The 14,873-nt window shown below is 53.5% G+C and overlaps 5 protein-coding genes across 5 annotated transcripts; 2 read left to right on the top strand and 3 right to left on the bottom strand.

The window, feature by feature from the left end:
- Nucleotides 1-957: 957 nt before the first annotated feature.
- On the top strand, nt 958-2,795 carry J4E78_002024 (uncharacterized protein; the record flags this gene model as incomplete). The annotated part of the gene is made up of 5 exons (XM_049362674.1): nt 958-1,005; nt 1,057-1,465; nt 1,528-2,044; nt 2,099-2,204; nt 2,259-2,795. The coding sequence occupies 5 exons, from the start codon at nt 958-960 to the stop codon at nt 2,793-2,795; spliced, it is 1,617 nt and encodes a 538-aa protein (XP_049225266.1).
- Nucleotides 2,796-3,013: 218 nt separating this feature from the next.
- Nucleotides 3,014-4,927, bottom strand: J4E78_002023 (uncharacterized protein; the record flags this gene model as incomplete). Its single annotated transcript, XM_049362673.1, has 1 exon — nt 3,014-4,927. The coding sequence occupies one exon, from the start codon at nt 4,925-4,927 to the stop codon at nt 3,014-3,016; it is 1,914 nt and encodes a 637-aa protein (XP_049225265.1).
- Nucleotides 4,928-5,609: 682 nt separating this feature from the next.
- On the bottom strand, nt 5,610-7,298 carry J4E78_002022 (uncharacterized protein; the record flags this gene model as incomplete). The annotated part of the gene is made up of 2 exons (XM_049362672.1): nt 5,610-6,769; nt 6,821-7,298. The coding sequence occupies 2 exons, from the start codon at nt 7,296-7,298 to the stop codon at nt 5,610-5,612; spliced, it is 1,638 nt and encodes a 545-aa protein (XP_049225264.1).
- A 612-nt stretch (nt 7,299-7,910) lies between these two features.
- On the top strand, nt 7,911-8,860 carry J4E78_002021 (uncharacterized protein; the record flags this gene model as incomplete). Its single annotated transcript, XM_049362671.1, has 2 exons — nt 7,911-7,983; nt 8,034-8,860. The coding sequence occupies 2 exons, from the start codon at nt 7,911-7,913 to the stop codon at nt 8,858-8,860; spliced, it is 900 nt and encodes a 299-aa protein (XP_049225263.1).
- A 2,674-nt stretch (nt 8,861-11,534) lies between these two features.
- On the bottom strand, nt 11,535-12,537 carry RPS18 (ribosomal 40S subunit protein S18B; the record flags this gene model as incomplete). The annotated part of the gene is made up of 4 exons (XM_049362670.1): nt 11,535-11,767; nt 11,819-12,024; nt 12,361-12,385; nt 12,534-12,537. The coding sequence occupies 4 exons, from the start codon at nt 12,535-12,537 to the stop codon at nt 11,535-11,537; spliced, it is 468 nt and encodes a 155-aa protein (XP_049225262.1).
- Nucleotides 12,538-14,873: the final 2,336 nt, after the last annotated feature.

Here is a 14,873-nt window from a genome sequence, read left to right as displayed (position 1 = left end):
CAATGTGCATACACCTAGCTCCCATCTAATCGAATTTTGCTTGAGACCCCCGGCATGCAACGAGGCGCTTCCAGCCGACTGTCATGCAGAATCAAGCGTCAGCAACCGCCCTAGGCCATGTGCTGTGCCATGCGCTTGCGCTCGCGCCAATCCTCGACATCGGAGCTCATTCGCGGATAAAACCGCTACTATCAAGACAAGCCTTTCTATCACCTGGGGTCACCTCCTGCGTCAGTCTCCAATGCCTCATCCAGCATGATCCTGCTGATAGCTTTGTGCTGAGCTCGCCCAGCGCCGCCGTCGGCACGGGCGATCTACATTCCAGCTAGTGTTGGCCATTGTCTGCTGATTTTGAAGGATTGCCCTTCTATTTTCTAGACCAAAAGCATACGCGGGGATAGGCGATCTGTCCCCAATACTGTTGCGAGTTGGAGTAGCCCTGTCGAGACCGGCGAAATGGGATACCTTCATATGACAAGGATGTGTCCCGGGTTTGTAAGTACCAGGAGATTCCCCGCGTTCTACTGTTTCGCTATCAGGGACCTGGTCGGCGTACTGGGATCGTCTTGGCCTAGTGGCAGCTGTCGTGCAGCAGCCAGCACGATTGCCCACGGTCCACGATTCCGATAGTTATGCCTCTCGATACTACACTTCTTCCAAGTATGTGGCGTATGCGCTTGAACGGGAAGGTTGAGGCTTGTTCGAGATGCTGGAGCCGCTTCCCGATTAGGATGCGGGCCAGAGCCTTCCGCGCCCATTTAGCTCGGGAACATATTTCCAGAACTGCGAGTCCGACAGCACGCCGCTGGGATGCAGCATTAGCCGGACATTGCGGGCCATAGCCCGGCAGTCTGGTCTTTGAGGTCCTTCCCTTGAACATATCCGATTTTGTTTAATAGTCCACCCGTTTCCCAGACGTATTCCACACAGCTCATCTGGAGTGTCTCCACCAAAGCAATGTCGGACATCAAAGAGTCTTATGCTACGACGACCTCAGAGAATGGCGTAAGTATCTTGTTCAAACTACGAGCCGTTGACTGTACTTACACCTACCAGGACCACAAAGGTGCTGTGGCTGACATCGCCATCATCTCTGGCTCCGAAGCCATAGCAGAAGCCAAGCTGAAGGAGCCTGTTCAACGTTTCTCCAGCTCTGCTATGCTGCTTTACGTCTGTGCATTTGTGGGATTCTTTTGCTCGACATGCAACGGGTTCGACGGATCCATGTTCAACTCGCTCCTCACCAACAACACCTTCAAGGAGTACTACAACGTCGAGAGTACCGGAGCCTGGGCTGGTATCGTTACTTCCATGTACCAGATCGGTGGTGTTGTTGCCCTTCCCTTTATCGGCCCAGCCTGCGACACTTGGGGTCGTCGCATTGGTATGATGATTGGCGGAGTTCTTGGCTGCACTGGTGTCATCATCCAGTCAACTGCTCCTGCGTCCAACCCTGTCGGCCAATGTAAGCAACGCCCACGTAAGACGTCTCGATGAGATTTATGCTGATTTCGCGTTCCTCCTTAGTCATGGGTGGTCGTTTCCTCCTCGGCTTCGCAGTCCCAATCATGACAACCGCTGGTCCGCTTCATGTCATCGAGACTGCGCACCCAGCTCACCGTGGTATCATCACTGGTCTTTACAATACCTTCTGGTTCGTCGGATCACTTCTCGCCGCCGGTGTCACACGTGGGTCCGCCAATCTCGCCGGCAACCAATCTTGGAGGATCCCCGTCTGGCTTCAGATGCTCTTCCCAGCCTTACTCGTTATACTGCCTCTCCTCCTTCCAGAGAGCCCTCGATGGCTGTACACCCGCGGTAAACATACCCAGGCTAAGAAGACTCTTGCCAAGTACCATGGTTGCGGCAACGAGGACAGCATCTGGGTCTCCATGCAAATTCGCGAATACGAGGAGTATCTCAACATGGACGGAGGAGACAAGCGCTGGTGGGACTATGGCTCTCTCTTCAAGACTCGTCCTGCGCGCTACCGCCTCGCTTGCAACTGCATAGTCGCGATCTTTGGTCAATGGGCAGGCAATGGGTAAGTCTGCTAGACTAGTACAAGGAACGAAGTCTCTAACAGTGCATCAAACAGTGCTGTCGACTACTTCATTTCTGGTGTTCTTGAATCTGCAGGCGTCACGGACGAGATCAAGAAGATGAACATCAACTTAGGAAAGAGCTGTATGCAGCTTGCATTCGTAAGTCTATTCACAGAAAAGCTACATGTACGATTACTGATTGCTGGCGTCTAGGCTGTCGTGGGAGCTCTCTGCGTCGACAAACTGGGTCGACGACCCATGCTGATCGGCACTTTTTCGACCGTGACAGTCATTTGGGCCGGAGCCATCGGCGCTGTTTCTTACCAGAACAAGACCGGAAGCATCCCTGCCGGTAATGCCTTCGTAGCATTGGTCTTTCTCTTCAACGCCGTCTTTGCCTTCGGTATTACTCCGCTCCAGGCCCTCTACCCCGTCGAGGTGCTCTCATTCGAGATGCGCGCCAAGGGTATGGCCTTTTCCAACTTGGCGCTTACCACAGCCATGTTGATCAACCAATTCGCCTATCCTATTGCTCTGGAGAAGATTGGCTGGAAGCTGTATATCGTCTTCGCCTGTTGGTGCCCGGTTCAGGCTTTCGTCGTCTGGCTCTTCATTCCGGAGACCAAGAACCGCACGCTCGAGGAAATTGATGACATCTTCAACGCGCCGAACCCGAGGAACGCGTCGCTTATCAAGAAGAGGGTCGCCACCGACGCGCAAGGCAACGTTCTTGAGGTCGAGAAGCTGTAAGCCTCTCATTAGCAAATAGTGTACATGTCGCGCTCTCTGATACACATGCACATGTTGTTACTGCTTTAGTAGTTAAATTTGCAATGTTTATTAATCAGATTGATGTATCTACCACTCTCTGGAAAATGCTCATCTTCAGAAGCTTATCAAACAAGCATAACAATCTATAGCAGAACGCATGAAAATAAACAGTTGGGGTAAATTCATTTGGAAGACTTTCACTGCCCCTTCTCAGACGGCTCGTGATCATACATCGACCGCGCAATCCTATTCGCTTCCTCCGTGGCAGCCTTCTTTTCATCTTCACCAGCTTCTCGCGCCTTCTGCATCGCCATCTTCGCCTCGTATAGACGACCTTCCATGTCCAATACCATCTTCTCTATGTCTAGCATCGATTGTGTCGAGTTGTCATGCTTCAGCTTACTGGCATCGCCAGTACTGGAGTACATGATGCTAGTCAGACTGCTTGTTGAGTCAAGTCCCTCGGAAAGACGGATCAGCGCTTTTGGGGACGATGAAGCATATACGGTATCGATGTTATGTGTAGCCGAATGGACGCGGTGGGCGATGTAGCAAGTTTCCGAGCCTGCTGTATGATGGTGATATCGCCTGCAAAACTCGTCTCGCGCAGTCGTTGCGTCAAGATAGTTTTCTTCCGGTTTAGACAATATTCGCTGTACGTCTTTTGACAAGACCGGAAACCATTCAGCCTTTTTTACCTTCTCGCCTAACGAATAGAGCAAGTCTGCGAGAAATCTCCATACTGGTGTACTTGCTGACATCTCGGCTAACAGTACCATGAAGTCCCTCTCGAAGTCCTTGACTGTCACGCGAGCCAGCGTGTTGTCCACGGGTGGCAGTTTACCTCCGACGAACACTTGCCGACCACCAATATTGACGTAGCCATCGACGGGCTTACCCATGTCTGCAAAGATGTCTTCATATCTAGCTTCTTCGGCAAACAGGAAGTGCAGTCGATCGACCACCATGTCGACGATCCAGTACACTTCCATCCACTGCGCGAAAAGCAAAAGATCGAGAAGCGCGTCTACAGTCCAGATGATTTTCTCCACACGTATAGCGCCATAGCGATCGTACACGCCTGGGACATATTTTTTGGCTGACCAGAGATAGTGTGTGGGCAGCTCATTTGCGCGTTCCGGCGAGATGAGCTGAATGAAGATGTTCACTGTTCGTATAGCAATGTAATCTGGTACAGTGATGACGGTATTCCTGGGATCTTCTGCTGATGTTCGAGCGTAGAATGGTGAGATGGAAAGCAGCGTGTTTGTATCGACGTATTGTGCATCTTCGCTGGCTAGGCTTGGTTCGTGTGGGTCGGAGAAGCGAAATGTGACTCTTTCGTCTGTGCGCTGCTGGAGGTGGAATTTTGCGCGGGTATTAGGCGGTATGTAGCTTTCTTCCACGGTAGAGGGGTTGAAGGAACCAGGCGAGAGAGTGGTAATTTTGGAAGTAGAGGAATGTTCATGACGGGCCGGCGGGCTGGATGATACAGGCGTCGGGAGTTTGTGGGCTGGCAGTGTTGCGACAGGGGTTTCCAGATGTTGAGTAGCAGATCCTCCTTGCGGTTCCGCGGTCTTGCCGTTTGGCATGGCATCTGCATCCTCATCCGTTGTATCGCTTTCACTGTCATCTCTATCAGAGTCCACTGTGTCTGGGCCTCCAGATCTTTCCTCTGTCCCAGTTTCTACTTGAGGAACTGGGTAAACGCACACCCCGGCATATTCCGGGTTGTTCTTCAAAAACAACTTCCTCGCGGCTCCACATCGCTTACTCAACGTGTTATAGGCCAGTGGCTTCTTCAACTCGTGGTCGAATCGTGCGTTAAACTCTTCGGCCAGGACATGCCAGTCTTTTGGCCCAGTCGCGCCGGGAACCAGATTGTCGCGACAGTGCAGTATGAAGAGATCTTGTTCGGATATCGGTTGAGCACGCGTGAGCCAGGGCCGTGTTTGTAGGAGAGAAGGAGCACTCGTGGTTTTAGCATCCCCATTACCGGCGACGTTGGGAGGTTGTCTTCGCGGCTCCTTTGTCGCTGCTACTCTCGGACGCTTTGGTGTCGAGGCAAGACCGTCATTCTGCGAGTCGGTGGCTTTGCGTTTTGATGTCATGTTGGTGGTAGGCTTTGAAAATTCAGTCTTTCGGTAGTAAGGTTGGTGGCGAATGTGAGTTGAGAAGAATCCTTGTAGGCTGAAGTACTCAGGTGGGTGCTATGGTACTAAGGAAGTATATTTTTATGCGTATTGGGGGAAAAGTGAAGTATTAAATGGACGTAAACAACAACCACTGCTCGAAGCGTGGAGAAGGTGAGTGATGAGTGCCTTGGTAATGGCGATTCTCAGACCCCTGCAAATACTGCTGCCCTTACCAAGTGAAAGGTTTGGACATGACATCGATAAAGACGCATGTGAAGGGTACCTGGGAATTACGTCAGAGCGGAACAAGTGAACCGAAAATCTCATCGCGTACCAATATCTTTTCTACTTTCACTCCTAAACACACCACCAGTGCTACTATCATTTGCAATATTGAAAAGCCACAGTTGACGAAGTTGAATATAATCGTGGGTAGCGACAATGGGCACGTGATAATGTTGGATTTATATAAGACAGACACTGATGAAATGAGCATGGCGGATGATAGTTGGATGTGATCGTTTATTTGTATTGGTTCCTGATAACACGAAGCAAATAAAGCCCGTATGATACAAGCAACGAACGGGAATCCTTCCAATCATTGCGAATCGGTTTCCTACATGACAATCTCAACCAAGCTAATCTACATGGAAAGTATCTACGACTCCCAGAAGTCACCAGACAACCACCTGTTGAGCATCTCAAGCGACGCCTCAGGCTGGTCGTAAGGAACCATGTGGCCACCAGCGTGGAGCTTCATGAAGGTGAAGTTGCCACTGGACTTGACCTGGCCAACAGTCTTGCCGTCGCCGTCGATCTTGAAGTCCTCCATCTCGGCCTTCTTGAAGCCCTTGGCACCGGGCCACTCAAGCGCCTCAGTCCAAGCCTTGTTACCTAGCCAGTTGCAGATGTAGTCGGCGTCACCAGCGTAGATGAGGACGGGAATCTTCTCGAGGATGCCGGGAACGACGCGGTGGAAGGGCTTCATCCAGTCACCCTGAAGGAGGAAGTTGCGGTTGATGTCGAAGTTGCAAGACTCGTAGTTGGAGACCTCAGCGCCGACGGCCTTCATGACCTCCTTCTTGTTGAGGTAGCCCTGTATCCAGTCAAGCTCGTCGTAGCAGAGAGAGTTGCTGCCGCAAGGCTTGCGGACATCGTAGACATTCTGACCGGTGCGTTGGTAAGGACCGATCATAGCGTTGTTACAGTAGATCGAGGCAGGCACGCAGGACCAGACGGACTCGGAGTTGTAGCAGTTCTCAATGAGGCTGGCGCAACGGGGGTAGGCGTTGTCCATGGACTGGCACTGAGACTCATCAAGGACAGCGGGCCAGCCACCCTCACCGCAGGCCATGGGGCGGTAGTACTCGTACTGAGTAAGGCCATCGGTCAGACCGTTACCGATGAGGACGGACTGGAGGTTGATGTTGCGGTTCTTGTGGGACAGGATCTCGGAGGCGAAGACGGGGATGTAGTGACCGGCGTACGACTCTCCCGAGATGTGGAAGCTCTGGTGAGAGTACTCGGGGAACTGCTTGAAGAAGAGGGTGAGCAGGGCGTAGATGTCCTTGCCTGCAGCGACAGTGTTGCTGACTGAGCCGCTCGAGTATGAGTATCCGACGTTGACGGGCTGGTCAAGGAAGATGACGGAGGCGTTGGCGTTCCACGAGTAGGGGTTGTGCTTGACCTTCTGGTCCTTGGTGATGGAAGCAGGGCCGAGCTCCATGAACAGACCAGTCAGCGAGGAGCAGCCAGGTCCGCCATTGAGCCAGAGCACTACGGGGTCGTTCTTGGGGTCGTTGCGCGACTCGAAGAACCCTGGGATACGTTAGACACAGGTGTGTTTGTGGTGGTCATGCAGGTACTCACAGTAGAAGAGGTGCTTGTCCTCCTCGTCGTCATCAAGGTAGCCGGAGTACTGCTTGACCTTGTCGACGCCGAGGACGCTGGGGTCGACCTTCTTGGCCCTCAAGCTGTACTGCTCGAGCTTGCCGTCGATCTCGCGCTCCTTCTCGCCGTTCTCGTTCTCGACCCAGACGCTCTGGATGTCGGCGCCCTTGACGATGTGGTCCCACTCACTATCGGCCTTGCGCGTGTGCGGCTTGGGCTCGGAGAAGAAAGCGGCCTTCTCAAAGCTCTCGGGGAACATCATGGCGACCTCGTCCCAGACGGCGCGAGCCTCGCCGGTGAGCGACTTGAGGCTCTCCTCGAGGTTTTGGAGAGGCTTGGTCCATGAGGACTCCTTGAGCTCGCTGAACGAGTCGGGGAACTTCAGGACCTGTTGCTGCTGGGTTCCAACAGCGGCCGAAGCAGCTCCAACGAGGAGCGCCGAGGCAGCGACCTTCATGATGGCGGTGCTGAGCTTCCGGAGCTCTAGCGGTAAATCAAGTAGATAAGAAGCGTGCCTCTACGTTTTAATGAAGAAGCAGGCGATGGGTGATGGGGGAGGAAGGATGGATGGAAGAGAGATGGGATGGGTGGAGTTAAGTCGAGCTATGGATAGCTCGTGTGGAGGAGGCGCGGCTTGTCCAGGCAACGGAGCATGACGCATCCCGACAGCTTATCAGAGTGGCTGGAGTCCAAGCTCCCCGGGGCCAGCATCACATGCCCGGCTTAGCGTTTCACGATAGCGTTGATCGGCGCCTGTGGCAGGACACCAGACGGCCGGGGACTTGGATCATAGACATCATTACGCCAGTCGCCTCATTCCAGGCACCTTGAGATGGAAGCCGTGGCGAGATGCTGCTGCCGAGCTCTCTCTGCGGACCGGGAAGCTAGAGCCGGACCTGCATGCATGTGGTCCGGATTGGGCTTAGCGCGTGTGGGATCGTAGTGAGTGAACCTGCGCATGTCATCGGCGGCAGACCCCACCAAAATGGAATGCAACTTTTGCAACTTGCGCCAAACACCTGCACTTCAGTCAACACTATACCCATATCAACCCCCATAATCCGCCAAAATGCCTGTCGGAGTGTTCCAGCCGTCAAACCAGATCAGACTCACCAACGTCTCGCTGGTGCGCATGAAGAAGGGTGCGCAACCCCCGCCCATGTCTATGCCTCTGTACACTAACGACCAGCAGGCAAGAAGCGCTTCGAAATCGCATGCTACAAGAACAAGGTCCTCGAATGGCGCAATAAAATCGAGAAGGACATCTCCAACGTACTGCAAATCGAGAATGTCTTCCTCAACGTATCCAAAGGCCAAGTCGCACCCAAAGCCGATCTCGAAAAGGCCTTCCCCAAAAAGTCGCTCGAAGACATCATCACCGACATATTAGACCACGGCGAGCTGCAAGTAGGCGAGAAGGAGCGCAACGCCGAGTTGGAGCGAACCAAGAATGAAGTCATCGATATCGTGGCGGGAAAACTCGTGGACCCCAAGACGAAGCGCGTCTACACCACAGGCATGATCGAGAAGGCGCTGGATCAACTGAGCTCGGCAGCGGCGACGCAACAGGGAGACAAGGGCGAGAGCAAGGAAGATGGTGAGGACAAAGCCAAAGCGAAGGAACTGCCCAAGTGGACCGGCATCGTTACGAACAAGTCAGCCAAGTCGCAGGCGCTATTCGCCATGAAGGCCCTCATCGCCCACCAGCCGATACCTGTCGCCCGCATGCAGATGAAACTGCGCGTCACCTGTCCGACGTCCGTCCTCAAGCAATCCATAAAGACTGCGCCCAAGGCGCCAGCGGGCACTGAAGAGAAGGGAACTACCGGTACTGTTAAGGATGCGATATTGGCCTTCATGGAGAAGATCGAGAGTCAAGACACAATAGGCGCCGAGTGGGAGGCAGTGGGTCTCGTTGAGCCTGGAGCCTTCAAGGGTCTGAACGAGCTGATTGAGGGCCAAACAAAAGGAAGGGGCAATGTCGAGGTTCTCGAGATGGCTGTCGGTGCCGACGACTGAGTGGTGACACGTCTTGCCAGCACGCGTCGCGCAGCATGCTCGTCCTCACGTGCTGTTGTATAAGGACAGGAACGCCTGTGCAAAAGGCGCTTCCATACACCCGCGAGGGGTAAACACTCTGTTCTATGGATTGCAAGGAACAGGGCGACTGCAGTCCTCCTGCACGTCTTTCCAAGTCCACGAAATGCCGCTTCGGGCTACACCACCAAGGGAAATGCGTTATATGCTTCCATCCGCCGGAGCGTCAGAGTCAGAGACCATCGCAAATCATCATAGATCTCGCCGTAGGCACTGCACTATGATATGTAGTAGAGCAAGTTCATGGGTAGCGGCTTGTGGTTTCCAATGCATACGACTGTCATCCCTGTACCTATTCCATGCAAATCGTAAGCCTCACAAGACGCACCACGACTTCGCTTCTCATTCGCTGTGTCGTCATGTCTTCCCAAACTTCCCCTCTTCAGACTGCTATCTGCAATGGTCCCGATGCATCGTCGCTGAGCCACTCGCTGCGGGACAGCTGTTCGAGAGCTGCATGATCTTGCATCCTCCCGCATGCAAATTTGCGTGGGGCAGTCAAGCCCGGGTACCGGGCCTCATGAACCTGAGCAGGTTAATTAGATCCCTTCACAGTATACCGACCGGATACTTGGTAAGATCTAGTTTTATCACCTTTTGTATCACTAAGAAGAACTAATTGCGAATATGCGGAACAGTTTTGCTTCATGATTGTAGTTTTACATTTCATGTATGCTAATCGTGAGTTCGTAAATATGTCATCGTTAAGTTGTGCTTCGTGCTTCCTCGTTATCATCTGAACGACGCACTCGTTTTCGCAGTGCGTTCGTGAATAAGAGTCGTGAGTCGTAATCGTTACCATGCAAATGCCGTACCTGAAACATGCGTTGAGAACGGAGCGCCGGTACACAACAAGTAAGAAATAGCGAAAGTAAAGACCGAGAGGCAATGAAAGCGCTCGCATCCCCGCCGTACACTGCGGTTCATCTCAGATGACATCGAGCGCGCTCAGTGCGTCTCCTCATCCCTGCAGCAACGTTTTCAGTCGCTTGCTCAGTCCCACCAGCGCCGATTGAGCACACGCCCATTGTCACTCAGGATCCCAAGGACATCAGCGCTACTAGTTTGTACGCCCCATACCCGCTCAATTGGATCCGCAATGGCCATCCAGTCCAGTCCCCTGACGTCGTACATGTCTAGTACTACACGAACCAGCCACGGCGAGTACATTGCATAACTTGTATCTTGGTAGAGAAATGGTGAGGTTGGTCCCGGGACGACTGCATTCTCATGGCTCGTCGGTTGTGCGAATTGTAGAGGGTGAGGACGTGGGCGTTGACGACGGGACGAGGACAGTGGTGGGGTGGACAGTTCTATACCGCCTCCAGCCGAGCTGGGAGAACTTGCTGCTGAGGAGGCGGGGCTGGATGCGTCGGAAAACATTGAATCATCGCTCAGTTTGGTATTCAGGGGTAGTAGCATTCTGACGGAGCGTAACGCTTCCTGTGCGGCGGCTTTGATGGCATCGTAGCTTGAGAGTGTAATGAGCGAGCCCGTTGATTTTGACAGAGGCCCATCGTCAAGGGGCGTGTCAGTGATACGCGAAGAGGGCGAGTCGAAGGACAACGATCGTATGCGCAACTTGGGCGAAGGAGTCCGGATAAGTGTCGTCATAATCGAGCGCTGACTGCGACCGGACAAGAAACTCAATACGAAAAGAGGAAACGCAAAGAAGAGACCTTCCGACGGCCTAGCGAAAGCCCGCGCTTTCAGGAAGGGTTATATCCACAGTACTCACCTCAGCCATGCGGCCCTTTCACTGGCCCTGCAGGTGAAATATGCAACCATGCCACGACTTCGGCGCCGTAAGGAAGACTTTACGGGCCTTCCGAGTCACGTCCTGTGAGAGAGGCGTAAATAGCGGGGAAGGCGTACCATCGAGCAGGACGCACTGGCACTGCAGATGCCGACGATCGCGAGGTTGAAATGTTGCAGCATGTGCGGGACACAACGCACTCCACACTTGGCGCTTGATAAATCGAGTAGAATAGGTTGCTTTGGACTGGGATAATTGATTGGGAGAGTATGGAGGATAGGAAGGCCTGTCTCGCACCCAAGATTCGCCAGGTGCCGCAGCTTCGATGGGGATCATGATTCGTGGGTTTGTCCAATGTGCCCTTTGGAAAGCAGGTGTGACCAGCCTAGACGCCGTTAGCGGATCGTGCCGATGACAATGTCCACTCAGTACAAGAACCAGCACTCAGAACACTCTAGTGCGCCGAAGCGTGGTCGTTGTGTGACGTGGTGCCTCGTGAGCGGAGTGTGGGCGCAAAGCGATGTTAGTCCTCGTCGCCAATCACTAGCCTATTCTAGGCGCCACACAATAAGCTCCCTCACATGACTGATGCGGAACCCTTGACTGTCGAGAGCGAATACGCATCATGATGGAACAAGTCGAAATTTGAATGTGTGATTTTGGTACAGGCTGTATTCGGCCAACCCTAACCGTGCCGCATCACCTCACCTCATATCGTGCATTGCCGCATGAAGTGTAAGTGTGAAAGCCAATGAAAGCCGTTTGATAAACACCGTAAGTGCACCACCCATTTCGTAAAGGCATGTTCCAGCCCCAGCTGCCCAGCGCATGCGAAAACCTTTAACCCTTCTTCTTGGAGACACCGACGGTTCGGCCGCGACGACCGGTGGTCTTTGAGTGCTGACCACGGACACGGAGGCCCCAGTAGTGACGGAGACCACGGTGAGCGCGGATCTTCTTCAAGCGCTCGAGATCATCACGGAGCTTGGAGGCGACACCGTTGGCGAGGACCTGGCTGTTCTTGCCATCGACAATATCGCGCTGCCTGTTGAGGAACCAGGCGGGGATCTTGTCTGCAGAGTGTCAGCGTCATTATCCCTGTTAGAGAGATGGTCGTGGCGTACACTGGAGGGGGTTCTGGATGATGGTAACGATACGCTCAAGCTCTTCGGAGGTGAGGTCACCAGCGCGCTTGGACAGATCGACATCGGCCTTCTTGCAGACCAAGTTGGAGTATCGGCGACCGACACCCGTGATCTTGGTCAAGGCGTACATGACCTTCTGCTTGCCATCGACGTTCGTGTTCAACAAACGGATGATGTATTGGAAGCTGGTAAAGTCAGCACTGCTCTCATTGTGCGAATGTGCCTGCGTTTGTGCGCCGCCTCTATGCGTAGACCTCCGCAATCCGAAAACCATCAGCCATCGCAATTGGCCACTCCAGCCCGAACAGCACAACAAAGCTTCCCCTTGCACAGATAGTTCCCTTCATCTTTCTGCAACGCCTGGTGCGTACGATTGTCTACTCTATTCCCTCCCATTGGCTTCTGAGTGCTGTCGGACTGGAAGGCGGCTGCGAGGTCGTGTGGACTCATAGGACTAGGCGGTTCGATGCGAAGGAAGCCGAGGGCTGAACGGGGAATCGCAGGCTCTTGTATGAACGTACTTAGACTTCTCTCCGGAGACGAGCGCTGGAAAGTTGTCAGCATGTCTCTATTACGAGTGTCTGAACATCAATTATTGCGACCCCACTCCACGCGCTGGGTGAGGCACACTCGGCGCGATCAAAGCCAGGGTCGCAACAACTGATATGAGTCGATAGAATCCGGGTATACTCACACATGATGGCGGCTTGTCGTACGTCGTCGATGTGGTGTTGTCGATGCTCTTACAGTGGGAGGAATTTCGATCGTTCTCGCTTGCGAGTGTTGGCTTGCCAAGGGAAATGGCACGTGCGGGCGTTCTAACCGCTTCGGGCCTCCGCTGGCAAAACCACTCCGCTCCTCTGCCTACCCCATGTGGGAAGAGTGAAGCGCCAACTTGCTACGTATTGTGAGCAGAGGGAGACATTCTGGGATCTATTTTGCTGTTGGAGTTCATGCGCGTCTGGATTCCATGGGGCTTGAGGCTGCAGAGTAGACGACGACCTGCTCACACCGACTCAGTCCCGTCCTCGCACGAGCGGTGCTCTTGTAATTTGTGTGGTTTGCGTGCCGTCCATCGCTCGCGCGCGATACAATTCATCTCGCAAACTATCGGTCAATGCACTCGCGTGTGACGTCTTCCTTCACCGCTCCTGCCGCCATAGTTCTCCCGTCGTCACCCATGCAGTCCCAGTGCGGACAGTTTGGGGCTGTGTGCGCGAGCAGGCGACGCGCTGCCTGGCAATGCACACGTCTCTTTCGCACGCATTTGGGCATGCTTACGGAACAACAGGAAAAAGCAACGACATGACCTAACAGTGAAGGCACGATAGCTATGTCTCGATCACGAGTGCTGCCTGTGATTCAAGGCTAGCACGTTCAATCGCATCCAGTCCTCCGCGTAGTACGTCTTCGTGTCGTACTTCGCGTGTACCAGAGGTCGCGCTCGGTATCGTCTCGATGCTTATTTTATCCAGGACGGCCTTTGGAAGCACTTTTAGCAAGCTCTTTGTCTATCATGGGGACTACCTCACCGTATTCTCTCGGTGAATTTCACACGTTTCCTACGTCACAGTTTGCAGTTCCCGCCCCAACTCTATCGACCTCCATAGGTTCGTTATGAGGCGAAGCATCTCTAAGCGTGCTGCGCCACCGTTCGACCTCAACACTTTTCCCACATCGTCAAGTCATTTGCCAGGATGTATGGTGCCTGGAAGTAGGCACACAGTATCTGTGGCTGTAGCTGCCTTGCAGCCACATGTATGCCTGGCTGTTAAAAGCTCCGCTACACCCGTGTGTATTTGTAAAGACAGCACTTCACAGCCTCATCCAACTTATCCATACAGCCTACCCTAGACTGATTCGACCTTGAGCCACGGATACACTCTCACACTATACTGACTCTACTCAATTCGGTCACTGTATTTGTCTGACCGGATCATCCTATGCATCAGGCGAAGAACTCTTCTGGGCAACACAGTCGTGGAAGCCGGTTCATCGCTTAGCCCTGACAACGACCCGGACATTTCTTCCAAAGATGGATTCTCGGGCCCACATTATTACAGACGGATCGTTCACCAATGATGAACTTACTACTGGAACCGCACCCGTCGTCGAGCTTACCAGACATGACACGATCTCCTCCGTCGAAAGTGTCCCACGATTATCCGAAGGCCGTTGGGCACTGAACCTCAGTGGAAACTGTTCGACCTGCCATCATCACCACAGATCTGTACAGGTGCATGTTCAGGTTTCGGGCGACTCTACTGAATTCGGTGATGTGTATTGCCACAAATGCCAGAAATTGTGGTTGGCCTTCGGAAAACTCAATGGCACGCGCCTGTCTCTTCTCTCTACAAAGAGTCTAGAGCCGGAGACGCTTGCAGCTGAGGCTGATTTCCGCAAAACTCTGGTTCGGGCTATACAGTCTGCCACTCCTATCGCCACACTATCTCCCACTCTTACCGTCATACCGGAAAGCACACCGGCCGGTCCATCCCGGGAGACATCTGTACGGTCAACCGCTCAGAGAGACACCCAGCAACACCCAGCATCCATCGGCAGTCACCCAGGGCCAGTGTCTGTTGAATCCAGTAATGGGGAACAAGCTTCAGGTCTCAGCCATATCCGCTCGGGTGGCCAGAGGTATGCGACATTCCGCCAAAACGCTTGGTCCAAAGGTCGGCAGGCCTTCTCTCGCCTCAGTATGAGGCTTACAGCACGACTACGCAAATCAAAGCCCAGTCCCCCAGTTACAAGGTTCCCTGAGAGTAGCTCCGACCAAGATCGCCATCGCCAAGTCGGGGGATCTTTACCGGCTGGTATAGCGCCCATCGTGGAAAACTCGGAATCCCTGGCTGAGTCTACAGAGACTCACGTCGACCTCCAAGGCGAATCAACTCAGGAGTCTCCTAATGTCCGCGACCGGTCAGCTGCCGCAACGAATGCGCTGGTTTCGCTCCAAGATCTCGACCTTGAGGCGATCCATGCTTTATCTCCACAAGAGCGTTGGGAATGGGGCCGCAGGCAACTAACA

Source organism: Alternaria triticimaculans, assembly GCF_023758025.1.
Source record: "Alternaria triticimaculans strain BMP 0046 chromosome Unknown scaffold_2, whole genome shotgun sequence".
NCBI classification, from domain to species: Eukaryota; Fungi; Ascomycota; class Dothideomycetes; order Pleosporales; family Pleosporaceae; genus Alternaria; species Alternaria triticimaculans.
The sequence above is the reverse complement of the archived record's forward strand: the minus strand, read 5'-3'. Positions and strand labels throughout refer to the sequence as shown.